General features: G+C 35.6%; 2 protein-coding genes across 3 annotated transcripts; both read right to left on the bottom strand.

Moving 5' to 3' along the window:
* Window positions 1-361: 361 nt before the first annotated feature.
* On the bottom strand, window positions 362-7923 carry LOC114521479. The gene is made up of 11 exons (XM_028541945.1): window positions 7840-7923; window positions 6353-6383; window positions 5990-6034; window positions 5844-5894; window positions 5334-5378; window positions 5189-5239; window positions 4489-4536; window positions 4271-4396; window positions 3514-3573; window positions 3041-3180; window positions 362-1413 (listed from the first exon to the last, which is right to left on the bottom strand). The coding sequence occupies exons 2-11, from the start codon at window positions 6378-6380 to the stop codon at window positions 1129-1131; spliced, it is 879 nt and encodes a 292-aa protein (XP_028397746.1). The 5' UTR covers window positions 6381-6383; window positions 7840-7923; the 3' UTR covers window positions 362-1128.
* A 1725-nt stretch (window positions 7924-9648) lies between these two features.
* LOC114521430 lies at window positions 9649-14475 on the bottom strand. 2 transcript variants are annotated; one of them, XM_028541884.1, is made up of 8 exons: window positions 14308-14342; window positions 13158-13214; window positions 12682-12718; window positions 12298-12348; window positions 12007-12114; window positions 11156-11212; window positions 10734-10864; window positions 9649-9967 (listed from the first exon to the last, which is right to left on the bottom strand). In XM_028541884.1, the coding sequence occupies exons 2-8, from the start codon at window positions 13161-13163 to the stop codon at window positions 9734-9736; spliced, it is 624 nt and encodes a 207-aa protein (XP_028397685.1). In that variant the 5' UTR covers window positions 13164-13214; window positions 14308-14342; the 3' UTR covers window positions 9649-9733. The 2 variants fall into 2 exon arrangements, with proteins under 2 accessions (XP_028397685.1, XP_028397684.1); XM_028541883.1 differs by lacking the exon at window positions 13158-13214 and having other exon boundaries at window positions 14308-14475.
* Between the last annotated feature and the right edge of the window lie 674 nt (window positions 14476-15149).

Here is a 15149-nt window from a genome sequence, read left to right as displayed (position 1 = left end):
CAGTACTTACATCTTTAATATTGACTGGCGTCGTCTTGAGAATATGATGCAGCGCGGTGTGGTTCAGGCTGCTCAGTTTAGGCGGTTCAAGTGTCTATTTGTTTATGCGATATAGCTACATTCCTTACATTCCTCTCATAATTTGGGACCAGTTTGGGACACACTGTAGTTAGTGTAGTATGTTGGAATACCGTAATTACGAACCGCAGGAATATTCCTGGATGCAAGGAGCAACAGTGAGCAAGGGGCCTGGTCGGGGTATTTTTCAGGCAGTTGGTCTTACATCAATATTTTTAAAATTGTTTTACTGATTATTGGAAGTGTCTGGATTTATGGTGATTATGAACCAGATTATAACAAACTGATGACCAATTTTTTTGCCATGAAACAGTGTATTTGTTGAGTTTCTGGATCCTGAATGTCGTAAACATGTCGTTAAGCCCCGTACAGACGGGCAGGTTTTCCTTTACAAGTTTTCGTGACCAGTTTACTCAGTGCCTGTGTGTATGACGAACAAGATTTCTTTGACAAGTTTTTCTTGCAAAGTTTTATTTGCTCGTGCATGTGTAGGCGAAAAATTTAACAAATTTTTCTCCACAAGTCTTACGATGAATCGATAATATGAGTATATTTTACGATAATATGAGCCATGATGAAATAAAATGAGTATACGACCGAATCTCAAAACAAACAGAAATGATAAAACTTCAAAAAGCCGCTCGATTGGCTCGAAGATTGTTGCGTTGTTCCCTACAGCGATTCCTTGTCAAGTTTTCCTTAACGGTCGTACACACGAGCATTCTTCTCTGTTGAAAAGCTGTCATGACTAGCTTTTGAACAAGGCTCCTATATATGTTAAATTTGCTGAAGAAAAAATGCGCATAGAAACATATTATCAGGAACAAAAAAAATATTCTTGCACATGCATGCTGTAGTACAACCAGTAAGTCGATGGCGTTCGCTCAACCAAATGAAAAAGTATATTTGACACATACTTTTTTATGCGCTTTTTGTGTTTAATTTCTTTATTGTAAATGGCATTACTTGAAACTGCAGAACTATGGTAAATGTTTTTAAAATAATGGGAATCAATTCAAGTCCCACACTGTAATTATTGTTTTCACTAGTTTATATAGTCTTTAGGTTACATGGCCTAACCACCCGAAATAGCAAGGCAGGGTCAACATGTGCACTTGTGTGTGGAGGGTATGGAGCAGGCTCGTTCCAAATCTTCAATTTCAGATTCCCAACTCTATCACTGCTCAGGTACAAGTAAACTTTTTTCTTTTTCTTTTTTTTCTTCTCATCCGTACCCTCAACTTCAACTTCAGTTTTTTTATTGGATTGAAGTACACAAAATGCTTCATTTGGACTGAACAATTCGATAACTCTAAATAATGTTGCATCTTTAGCCTTTACGGAAAAATAAAATTTGAATAAGAAAATTTATTTTAATAAAATTATTATGAGATAAGAAATAACATAAAATAAGTATAATATAATTTTTTTTATATTATAGATTGCGTGTGTACAGTGTACTGTCACAGAATACCTATCAGAAGAATAACTCTATACTATTTTTGTGTCTAAAATCAGCGCATTTTTAGTATTGGCAGGAGGGTGACTACCTCAAAAAAATGCACTTGCTAAGTGACGAATCATGACGAATCACACTTACGAAAAAAGTACAGCAGTTCTACTTCTGATAGGTATTCTGTGGTACTGTCGTTCCTCATTGGTCAGAAAGCAACGGTTAATTCTCAATATTCGCAATTCACTACGTAATTTCAGCTGCTGACGTGCTTGTGACGTGCATAATTATACTAGCGCAGATACAAAAACAATTATTGGACTCCCTCGTGCCTAGACCTTCGCGCGCCAGTAACTTGAAGTGAAAAGAGCGCGAAAATATAAAACAAACATGACGACATATCGCCACAGAGGAGATATGAACAGAGCTTGAGTTTCACTCTTCCGAGTTTAATAGGGAGCATTAGATTTGCCTACGGCTCCCGCTACCGCTACGAGATTCGTCACATTGACGTGATATTCGTGACACTTCGTACTGACGCCATAGACTCATAGCCGTCGCTTATCTGACTACGGCCGCATTTTAAGGAAACTTCGAAGTCCTCACTACGTGATTTAAAAAGCAATAAAAGTTGAAATTTTCCCGTTTTTTCCAGAAAATAATTTGAGAGAACTGTTTTTCATGACCGTGGCCTTTGATTATGTGTATTTTTCGAAATAGTAGGCGTAAAATTTCCGAAATATTTGAAAGAATAAACATGCATTTTTTATTGTGTTTGCCGTGGTCACAGAGGAGAGATGGATCAATCTCTCCTCTGTGATATCGCACACAACTGCTAATGAAGCATTGCAGCGAAACCTGTGGTAAAACGTTGGTGCGATCACTGTAGCAAAATGTGGGCAATGGTATAGATTTATGCAAACCTATATCACACGTTCAATTAATCGGGAGCATATCCAAGGTTAAAATTCATTTTAATTCAGTGGTTCAAATGATGCTGTAGTTTGTAACTTTGTAAAGTGGTTAATTCTAATGATTGTTGTGATGATGCAAATATTTGTACATAACCTTAATTGGTTATCAATAGTTATGTTAATTTTGTGTATGAACCTTATATAAGAGCAAATGTTTGTTGATAAATGTTATTGAAAATTGTTGAGTGACAATTTATTTACATTTGTGTTATTGACTGGCTGCAAATGTTCATGCATATCATTTTGTTGTAATTGATTGTCTTTTGCGGAAAGAGGAAAGAAAATGTCGTGTAATGTTTTTGCAAGTATGTTTACTTTGTTGACTCAACATTTGACACAAATGGTTGACCGACTATTGTAAATGAAGAGCAGAAGGTGTAATCACTCCATCACTTGTGCCCTCAGGTTTATTGTCTTCAAGACTATATTGAATCAGCTGTACAGGGTGTATAAAAAACAACACTTAAAATTCAAGACTATATTGTATTGTGCTTAAGTGTTGCCTTTTTTATACACTGTATATATTAGGACTTACCCCAACAAATGCGACCACATCTTTTTCTGAAGCAGCAAGGTAGTATTTCTGGTCTTTTTTTTCCAACTGCAGTTGAAACCAATATGGTGGATACATATGCTTTTTTCCATCAGCTTTGAGGAACGTAATTTTAGTTAGATCTAGCAAAGTGCAAAAATAATGTTCAATCATTGCGTATGTTCCGGCATATGGTATGTTCATTGGTCAAGGCCTGTTTACATGAAGCGAGTTAAAGCGAGTAAAAAGCGCATCAGATTGAAGGCTTAACCTGATTAGTCTTTCATTATATGCAGTTTTTACCTCGCCTAGCCGGGATAACTCGCTCCATGTACTGAAACAGTACTGAACAGTACTAAACAATGTGACAATAAGGAAAACAAGGTCTAAATTTACAGTTAAGGGAAATACATTACTAAGATAATATCTCAACTTGAGTAATGTATTTCTCTTTATAAAGGAGATCATTCTCTTACCTTCATTTTCCCCTTCATCATCACCAGTGGCCTCGACGATATACGACGTGCTATTATGATCTATATATAGCATCAAAATATATCGTTATAGTCGTAAGTCGTTTGTTGCTGGGGTTGTTACTGATTGATAATCAAACAGTGGTAGCTTTGTTGTTCGTTTTAATGTGTTGTGTTTTACAGCATGAAACTACTTGATTAATTTAAATTTTAGCCCCTCGTACCCAGGGCTTTCCCTCTTGGAAAATTGTAACCCTGCCTCCTCCGCAGGCGCTAGGGGGCATTTCGGGCGATGTCGGAAATATATTTTGAACGTGAAGATATGTTTTTTTGGGGGAAATTCTTATGGTAAGACATTTATAAACTCATAGTCATCAGTAGCGTAGCCAGCCTGTCGATATGTTCCGTTATGCTAATATTTTAGTGTCACTAACTGGGAAAACAATAAATTTCTAGAGACATGACTAATTATGATAACTCAAAATTTACATAGCGGGACAAAATCGTCAGGCTGGCTACGCCACTACAGGGTGTTTCAAAAAAAAAGCAACCACTTAAATATGCAGGAACATTAATACAGCTCTAAAGCGCAATAGATAAGCACCTCTGGGAATTGAAAATGGCTCTTAATCCTTCATTTAAAATGCTAATAGTAATTTTAGCTGAACTATGGTGCAAACCCGAACAATATTAATATTCTTGCATATTTAAGTGGTTGCGTTTTTTTTTAAACATGAAACTTTATTACATGAAACTTTACCAGGTGGACTTTTGTCTGTAATAATCACGTATTTTCCAATCGCAGAGCCACTATTGTATTTTTCAATCGCAGAGCCACTATTATAAGCCCACAATCGATGTTTATCCTGATCGTCAATAGCGCCGTCTAGAAAATTATATAATAATTTAATACAATTGCATTTGACTTCCGAGTCTGAATACCGAATACGTGACTCTATGTACGAGACATTCTCTTACCAAAATTTCGCGTTTCATAACTAGTCATGATATGTGAACATATAGAACCTATGATATGAAATAAATACATGACTGTGCTTAGTCTTGGGTTTTAATAGTTTATCACTCGCGGTCGTAACCAAACGAGTGCTGGCTGTGTTGGGAAAACTCAACGGGCTTTAATACAGCTGCATGGGGCCGGTTGTATGAAAGCCGGATAGCGCTATCCACCGGATAGTGATTTTCTCAACCGTTCTAAAAATGCTTGAAAAGCGATAAAATTTCAGCTTGGAAGCAACAATTATTAAAGAGAATCCTCGATTTAAGATTTAATCAAAGTTGTAGCAAATAACGAGCGATTTTGAAGCGATTGAAAAAACATTATCCGGTGGATAGCGCTATCCGGCTTTCATACAACCGGAGTCAACCGGAGAATTATAACAACTGCCTAAAATAGACAAAACATTTCTCGACGTTTCGACCTGAGGGCCTTCCTCGGGAGAGTTAGTATGAACTCTCATACTAACTCTTCTGACGAAGGCCCTCAGATCGAAACGTCGAGAAATGTTTTGTCTATTTTAGGCAGTTGTTATACCACATTTGAGGCTATGTTGTTTGAAGATGCTTCCACGCTGCTTCCTGGTAATAATTTAATACAATTGCATTTGACTTCGAGTCTGAATACCGAGTACATGACTCTCTATACGAGACATTCTCTTACCTGGAGTTGGCTTTTCAAGAGTCCTGTTGTATGAATCAATACTGCTGCCGACTAGAAATTATATAATAATTTAATACAATTGCATTTGACTTCGAGTCTGAATACCGAATAACGCGGTGACTCTATATACGAGATATTCTCTTACCTGGAGTTGGCTTTTCAAGAGTCCTGTTATATGAATATACATGACCTATGATAGTGAAATAAATACATGTCTGTGCTTAGCCTTGGGTTTTAATAGTTTACCACGCGGTCATAACCAAACGAGTGCTGCCTGTTTTGGGAAAACTAATTAGTAATTGGCTAATCTATAGGTTTGACTTTCAGTGTAAAGCTGCCTCTTGCCTTTACTGATGGTTATACTAATACGATCCTTCACACTACAACTATTCTAAGACTAAGGTTGTAAGAGCATGCGTCCCTAACTTCAAAAAGGGCTTTAATACAGCTGAAGTATAAATATTTTTCCTCCTGCTGAAACCTGTGTCTATACATTCAGTCTTGACTTATTATAGTTCATTCTGATGGTCAATAGGCCCAATACTGCTGCCGACTAGAAAATTATATAATAATTTAATACAATTGCATTCGATTTCGAGTCTGAATACCGAAAAACGTGACTCTATAGTTTATATTATACGAGACATTCTTTTACCTGGAGTTGGCTTTTCAAGAGTCTTGTTGTATGAATCAATACTGCTGCCGACTAGAAAATTACATAATAATTTAATACAATTGCATTTGACTTCGAGTCTGAATACCGAAAAACGTGACTCTATATTATACGAGACATTCTCTTACCTGGAGTTAGCTTTTCAAGAGTCCTGATATATGAATATACACGACCTATAATATGAAATAAATACATGTCTGTGCTTAGCCTTGAGTTTTAATAGTTTACCACGCAGTCATAACTAAATGAGTGCTGCCTGATTAGTAATTGTCTAATCTAGGTATGACTTTCAGCTGTGTAAAGCTGCCTCTTGCCTTTACTGATGGTTATACGATCCTTCACACTAGAACTATTCTAAGACTAAGCTAGTAAGAGTATGCGTCCTTAACTTCAAAAAGAAGTTTAATACAGCTGAAGTATAAATATTTTTCCTCCTGGTGAAACCTGCGTCTATACATTCAGTCTTGACTTCAATAAACAAACAGACAAACCTGGTAATCGACTGTTGTTTGCTCCCATGGTCTTATAAAACAAAAAATATTAATCAATTTTCTTGTGAAAAGTATTAACGCTATATAAAAATTAGTTGCATGCAATGACCTGCTCAGCGCTGTTGCCAGTTGCCACATTTCATCGTTTACTCGCTAAAACCTGGTTCTCAAATGTCACCGAGAACTCCGGCAGTTGATGATTGCTATATCGCTATTATATAATAACTGATTAGCGCACATTTTCTTCCGACTATGAAACAAAGTGATGCTCCACGTGATCTATTTCTATACAAGGTGTCGAGCAGGGTGTCTCAAAAAAGCGGACGCTATTGAATTCACCTATTGTTAGAATTTGAATGGCATAGCACAATAAGTGCTTCAGAATTTCCCTGAAAAAGGGATGCTGTTGCATGAAATCATTTATTATTTGAAATTTGAATAAGCTGAACAGTGAACTCTGGAGCACTTATACTTGTACAGGGTGTCCCAAAAAAAGTCCCCTCTATTGAAATCAAGCCTTTGTTAGAATCTGATTGCCTTAATATTATGATAAACCCAATTGAAAGCAAGACGCTTTATTTGAATGCCTTAACCTAATAACTATGCTATTTACACACTACTGCGTTGATCATGCATTCAAATCAACAAAGGCTTCATTTCAATAGGGGGGACTTTTTTTTGGGACACCCTGTACTGTAGTGCTATGCCATTCAAATTCTAACAGTAGGTGAATTCAATAGCGTCCGCTTCTTTTGAGACACCCTGCATATGGATTTTATGCACCAAAGACCAACGACAATACAATGACAATAGCAAGCGCCAAATGAACAGACCTTTTTAGCTTGCATGCAAATTAACCATTTCAGATGTTGTGACCATGAAATAGCCAATAAAACTTAACCATTTCAGACCATGTGACTTGAAATGGTTAATTTGCATTCAAACTTAAGTCTGAAAAGGTCTATTACGACTCATATATATGTATTCAAGTTCTGCCTAATCAATTGTGCTCCCTCTTTAACTAGCGAGTTTAAGATGCGCCAAAAATCTTGGAAACTGCTACTTGTGTTAGGAAACCAGTATTACTTTGTTTTACATACGGCTCTGACTTTGTTTATCAAAAGGAGCCGGTCTATAATTTCTCTCACTGGTGCAAATTAGAACAAATTAGAGCAGTATTACTTCACGTTCGCGTGACAGCACTACCATCGTGCTTCCTACGCCACTGTTACAAATCCCACTATATCATACGGTAAAGAGTCAATCGCATGAACAACTTTTTAGAACTTTCATAAAAACACAACAAGGAGTCTATTAGTTTTAAATTAAATTTAGCACAACAAACTGGCAGTTAGCAATCTAATGTATGTCAACTATTCTAATATCCGTTTATCTACTGACCGTGACCATGGCAATTCACGTGGTCTATGCTTAGAATATTAACTGAAAAATAAACTAAATATTAAATTCTAGCATTCAGTACTTACATCTTTAATATTGACTGGCGTCGTCTTGAAATGAAAATGAAAATGCGGTGTGCGGGTGTGGCTAGTGAAATGAAAATAACTGGGACGCTACCTTCTGATCGGAAATTGAAACTAAGTCACCCGCAGTCTTTACAATAAATTAATCAATTGGTTTTAGTCTATAATTAACTTTTTTGTTTAATTAAATAAACATAAACTTATAATATTAAACAATGTCTATCAAGTGTATTTTGCGATGGAATTTTAGCTTTTAGGATAGCCGTTTCGTACAAACACTGTTGTCAAAATTGCACATCGTAATTCGTAAAACAGTTCACCTGGTTGAATTTAAGATTACTTCCATTATAATTCCATAAAAAAACATTTAAAACCAACATTTCCAACATTTCAAATGTTTTTTTCGCTATTAGAATATACTTATTTTTCATCAGTAAAGGCAAAAAAATAACCGCTCACAACTGAGAAGCCTAATGTGTTAGGGTCTCGTTTCTGCTAAGGTTTAAAAAGTACTTTTTTGGAATGGACATTTTCGGTAATTAGATTTACGTCACACTCACAACATTATCGCTTTAAATTTCGAACCACCTTAAATGAGATGGATTTCAAGTTATACTCTCACAAACTATGAGCAAAGATGAAAAACATACTTCTTCAACAAATGCATGAAAAAGAATTTTTCATTTTGACAAATAACTATGGAAATAAGACATAACGCGAGAACGAGGCTCGCGGTCTTGGCCCCTCAACCTTGTTCTCGTGTTATGGTATATTTCTACATTTATTGGTGAAAATAAAAAATCTTTTTCATGCATGTATCAAAAGAAGGATGTTTTGCATCTTTGCACGTGGCTCGTGAGAGTATAACTTGAAATCCGTTTCATTTAAGGTGGTTCTAAATTTAAAACGTTGAGACGTTAAATCTTGTAACGTAATTACCGAAAAGGTCTATATATAGGACCGCACGGATAAGAATATTTCTGGATGCAAGTAGCAACAGTGAGCAAAGGGTCCAAAATGGACTCTTCTTACAAACTGCACATTAGATTAGGCAAACAATCTCCACACCACAGACACCCTGTCATGGACATAAGATTTGATTTAATGCTAAAACTGAGCTATTAAAGGTCAGTAATAAAGTATGTTTAATAAAGTATGCAATTCTGGTCAAGGTGTTTTTCCGCAGGCAGTTGGTCTTATCATCGATATTTTTCAAATTTTCAAAGTGTCTGGATTCATGGTGATTATGAACCAAATTATAACAAATCTGATGATCAATCTTTTTGCCATGAAACAGTGTATTTGTTTAGTTTTTGGATTCTGAATGTCACCTACATTGGTTTGTCTATCACCTTGTTCATCTCATGCAATGGATTGTTCCTGTACAATAGAAGCAAGTAGCGAACGGTTAAATCATGGGGTGTATATAAGTGCAAAATGCGCCGACAAGAATGTTAAATTTGCTGAAGAAAAAATGCGTATAGGCTTAGCGCATTTGTATACGACTCGAACCGAGTGCAGTATTCCTGATTTTTCTAGAGTACAAAATTAATCTTCTCAGGCTTAGAAATTTCATGAGATTTGTCGTCGAAATACCCAGTATACAGTTTTAAAATTTTACATAATTATATGAAGTGGAATAACCACAATAACGAAGAGTCGAAGATCCAATCCTAGCTGCATTTAATGCATATTATGTAAATATAAAAAAATAAAGAAACATATTATCAGGAACAAAAAAAATATTCTTGCATGTGCATGCTGTAGTACAACCAGTAAATCGATGGCGTTCGTTCAACCAAATTGAAAAAGTTTTAAATAATGGGAATCAATTCAAGTCCCACGCTGTAATTATTGTTTTCACTAGTTTATAGTTTGGAACTAAGTTGTAACAGATTTAGCTCTTTCCAAATGGCCTAACAGCCCGAAATAGCAAGGCAGGGTCAACCTCTGCGGTTGTGTCTGGAGGGCCTGGAATAGGTTTGTTCCAAACCTTCAATTTCATATTTCCAGCTCCATCACTGCTCAAGTACAAGTCATCTGTTCCTTGTTTTTTATTGGATTGAAGTACACAAAAAGCACTGTTTGGTTGGAACAATTGCGTAACTTCAAATGATGTTGCATCATCAGTCTTCACACAAAAAATAAAATTTGAATAAGAAAATTTATTTTAATAAAATTAGAATAAGATAAGAAATAACATAAAATAAGAAAATTTATTTTAATTATTTAATTATTTCTGTATAGCCGGGACACAAGGTTGTATAAAAATGTGTTAAAAATAAATCTTGAAATCTTTATTTTGATACTAAGTATAATTTAACCAGGCGAAACATGTAGGTTAAATCCTTCCTTCAAAAAAGTAATGGCTATACCAAAGCTTATTTTGATCTGAACGGCACGACTATACATGGTATAACCGTTATCATTGCAACGCGAAATTCCCAGGTTTAAAATATGTCTAAGATATAATCACTTGTGCCCTCAGGTTTATTGTCTTCAAGACTATATTGAATCAGCTGTACAGGCCAGGGTGTATAAAAAACAACACTTAAGGCTGTTTTCCACTTACGCGTTTTTCATACGCACGTTCACGCACGTCAAAAGTCTAAATCCTTATACATGTTACCTTTGAAAAAACTAAGTGAATAAATCAAAGGAACTTAGTTTTCTTCACACTTTAGTACGAATTAGTTGACCTAGATGTTAAATAATAAAAATTTAAAAGCATTTAAAATTTTTCGTACGTGTACGTGCGTATTTATAAGAAACGCGTAAGTGGAAAGTAGCCGCTTTAATATTCAAGACTATTGTATTGTGCTTAATATAACAATATGATTATATGAATATTGAGTGTTGCCTTTTTTTATACATTCTGTATATATATTAGGACTTACCCCATCAACTGCGACCACATTACTTTCTGAAGCAGCGAGGTAGTATTTCTTATTATTTTTATTGAATTGCAGTTGAAACAGTTGCGGATCCGGTTTTCGTTGTACTTCGTGGAACGTGATGTCGGTTCGAGCTATAGCGAAGTGTAAAAATAGTTAATGATTTTTGTGTGTCTCACTGTCGTGCCATTTCGTTCCTGCATGGGTCAGCTTTAATTATTGTACATGCATTGCAATGATTTATTCACTACCCTGAAGGATTACAGAAGTCATCAGGATAAATTAAGACAATAAGGAAAACGACGTCTAAATTTAAGTCTTATATAGAATAGTTAGGGGAAATACATTACCAGGATAATATCTCAACTTGAGATATTATACCTATACTAATGTATTTCTCTTTATAAAGGAGATCATTCTCTTACGTATAGTTTCCCCTTCAGCATCAGCAGTGGCCGCGACGACATACGAATCAGTAGAATCTATGGCATCAAAATATATCGTTTCAGTCGTTTGCACTAGGGTTGTTACTTGTTACTGACTAATGATCAAACAGTGGTAGCTTTGTTGTTCGTTAATGTGTTGTGTTTTACTGCATGAAACTACTTGATTAATTTAAATTTTAGTGTAAAAAATAAAGCTGATTTTTTCCTGTAGAATACCGCATGCATTGATGCAGGCCTATACCCACACATGCATGCACACACTGAACACGATTACCCAACACGACGCGAATTATCAGTTTTAGAATTCAAATAAATTCAATTCTGTAAGGAAATTTTGAGAACTATGCACACTGGACATGTCCAAATGTGCTACCCTCCAGTAATTGTCAAGAATATCATAACAAGATGAAACAGTTGATTTTGAAAACTGAAGAATTTGCAAATATCACGTCCCGTTGCCGGATCGCGTCCAGTGTGTGACGGGCTTAAAGGCGATTTTCAAATTTCCATTACCGTCCGCTTCACCCGCGCGAGCGAAGCTAAGCGGCTATGAAATCCACTTGGTATAATAAAAAGAATAAAATATTTTTAACATCGCGTATAGCGCAAGCAGAAAGCAATGTATAAAGCTGTGAATGCATGTTATCACATTTTTCATGCTTAATGCATTCAAGTGTGCAGTAATCTGACAGTAATGCCATGCAGTTTGCAGGATCCTTCTCAAACTGAAGTTATTCAAAATTCCTAAGGGCTTGAAATTTTTCAATACAGGCGATAAAAAGAGAGTGGTTTGAAACTCAGGTTGATATTCATGACATAGAAAACCTTACCACGACTAGGCGACGTGTTTGTAATAAACACGTATTTCCCTTTCCCAGATGTACTATTATAAGACCACAATCGACGCACTCCCTTATCATCAATGTTTATACTAGTGTCTGAAACAATATGGTACACAAATTTAATAAAAATGCATTCGAGTCAGAATATGACACTTTATATACACTGGCGGTCAAAAATAACTGCTCAAATGTTGCTATTATCGCATGTATACAGGAATCGTGACAATCTATCTTTTATTGTACACTAGCGGTGGTCGTCACGAAACGTCAGGTTCTTACCGAAACATGTATTTCTTGACTTGTATTCCAAATCCAAAGTAATACTTCCATCTATAATTTATGCAAATATTGTCTGGGGTGGATGTAACAATAAGGAAATTTTTAAGTTATTGCAATATTGGAACGATTGCATTGTATACAGGGGTTTATACATGCAACCGACCCCTGGTTTTCATATGTTGTAATACATCAGCGATGCTCTACGATCTTTTGTCGGCGACCAATAAAATATATTTTCATCGATAAATTAGACAAATAATTATATGCGTAGATGACCACCAATACTAGACATCGCCGATGAATTATACAATAATATGAAGATCTGATATATGTATAGTGATTATAGTTAGTTTGGTCATGACTTGATTATAAAAGTGCACAAACCTCGGCTTTTTTTTCGAGAGGACTTTGCGCCCATGATCTACAAAAAATAAAAATATAGTATTAATTTTCTCGGTAAAAACATATTAACACGATAAAATTAGTCGAGGTTCTCATAATTATGCCTACATTTAAGGCCATGTTACAAGGTGCAATTTTTCTTGCAACTTGCAATGCAATTCTACTTTTGAGAGATGTTTGGGAACAACGAAACTTTTGTGTTTATTAGGTCCAGTCTTCTGTTAGGTTATACGATTGTTTTGTTCGTCTTCGAAGAATGGATTGATAATAATATAAGTTAGTACGACAGATAATTTTGGTATACGCTTCATAAAAATGTCTTTAAAATAGCTGATTCAGTTACTAAATTAGTAAATAAAGGTAAAGAGTTGACAGTTTCTTGTCAAAACATGCCTCTTGTGCGAAATATCTGTAAAATAACAGTTAAATTTCGATTGTTTTATGATAAAATAATTTACCCGCATTTTCTACCATTATCCGCAAGAATTTACCCGCATCCGCGTTTTCTACCATACCTGAAAATTGTTGACCGCATATTATCATAACAAAGTGTTTTTGTTGTCATATGTCAAAACACTTAATATGTACACTCCCTCAGGAAATAGTGAGTTTTGTTGTCCCTCGAGTCTCAGTGTTTACCTCGATATCGTCTCGGGAAACATTCAGACTCTTGGGAAAACAAAACTCACTATTTCCCTCGCGAGCATACATAAAGTGTATAATATTCACGTTCCGCTTGAAAATGATTTTTGTTACGTTCTCCTAACATGAATATATAAAATTCAAAGCTCTTCCGGCATCGTTTTTTGTGGTGAACGCATTAGCATGCAACAATAACTAATCAAATAAGTAATAAAGTACTGAATTCGCTTGTGGGTACACCACGTAATATTTTATACTGCAAAGGCTTTCGGTCCGTTAACCCGGGCCTTCATCAGTGCAATAAGCAAGTGCTATACAAGCTAATTTACTCAGTTATTTGATGTCACAATGCAAACTTACAAGAATATTATTAACAGATGATCAGCCATCATAAAATAGAATTTTTTGAGACAGTGACTAACCAAACTATAGGTCTATAGCCCAACCATAGCTCGCAGTAAAATACACTATTTTCGAGCGAGTGCATACTCAGTGGAGTAACGGACGTAAAGTAGGGTTGGGACAAGAACTAAAGGCCCCCGACCGTTGGGGGCCCATTGATTGCCGTCTATCACAAGGATTCTTAAAGAAAAATGGCGTGTCAGTGTATCGCATAAAACAAATTGTTATGCCAAAGATAGGCCTAGGGTATGAGGTTGATTGCAAAGGAAAATGCAGCAATTATGGCTGAATTTTCTATTCTATTATCCATGTTCTATTACTTCTATAACTAATGAAGTAATATACTAATGTAAATTTACAAGCTTCAGCTCTTAAATTATTTTTCAAGTGAAAACATAACAAACAGCTAGGGCCCTATCTTCGTCCGTTACGCCACTGGGCATACTGACTATATATGCATGTATCTATTTTGTATCTATATATTGATATATTTCTTTACGTATCTATTGATCCGTAGACCAATAACTGCTGAAGAAAAGAAATGAAATGTTAATATTTACTTACATCTGATTTGATTGCGTCCCCCTGAAGGAATGAGATCAACTTGTGAGTAACAAACAGATCAGGTCCGAGTGTCATTTATTTACGCGTCACAGGACGTACATACTTACCATACTTCCATATATAATTATATGACAATAATTATGACTTTATAGCCATATCCCTATTTCTGCTAAGGTTTATGCTTCTAGTTCTAGGAAAAATTACAGTTCTGTTAGATTGTTCTAAGGAAAAAAAATTAGTTGACTTAGTTTTCACCGAAAACCAACGTCCTGCTGACCATTTCAGGAATTCAGGAGATATAAGAAACATAAAAATTCCGAAAAATAAAGCCATCTTTCAGTTTCACTCATATTCGCAATAAATTTCAAGATGGCTTTGTTCTTTCGAATTTCAAAATATTCATGAGAATATTCGATCTTTGTAATCGAATAGAAAGCGGATATCATGCATTAATATTTGCATGGCGGTTGCGAGTTTTTTCATGCATCCTGTATGCTTCAGTTTTGCACTGCAGTTGCATGTATTTCACTCTGGGTATAACGTAAACGATAGACATTCGTTGCTCACTGACTCGCTTTTTTGTGAAATGAGCCATATCTAACCGTAGCGAGATAAGATGATAAATACTTGATAGATAGCGCTCAGGCATGCACCGGATAGTGTATTTTCAATCGTTTCAAATTTGCCCTGTTGTTAGATGTAACTATGATTAAAGCTTGGTATTGCTAAATTGCAGACCCTTTTACAAGCCAACCAGCTCCTACTAGCTGTAATTTGTTTTTTCTTGAGGCATTTATAGATTTCACGGCTATATTATGATAGTACAAATCACAGAGTCACCT

The sequence above is a fragment of the Dendronephthya gigantea genome, unplaced genomic scaffold (assembly GCF_004324835.1).
Source record: "Dendronephthya gigantea isolate DGI-Jeju-01 unplaced genomic scaffold, DenGig_1.0 000020F, whole genome shotgun sequence".
Classification (NCBI taxonomy): domain Eukaryota; kingdom Metazoa; phylum Cnidaria; class Anthozoa; order Malacalcyonacea; family Nephtheidae; genus Dendronephthya; species Dendronephthya gigantea.
This window is presented reverse-complemented; position numbering and strand designations above follow the sequence as displayed.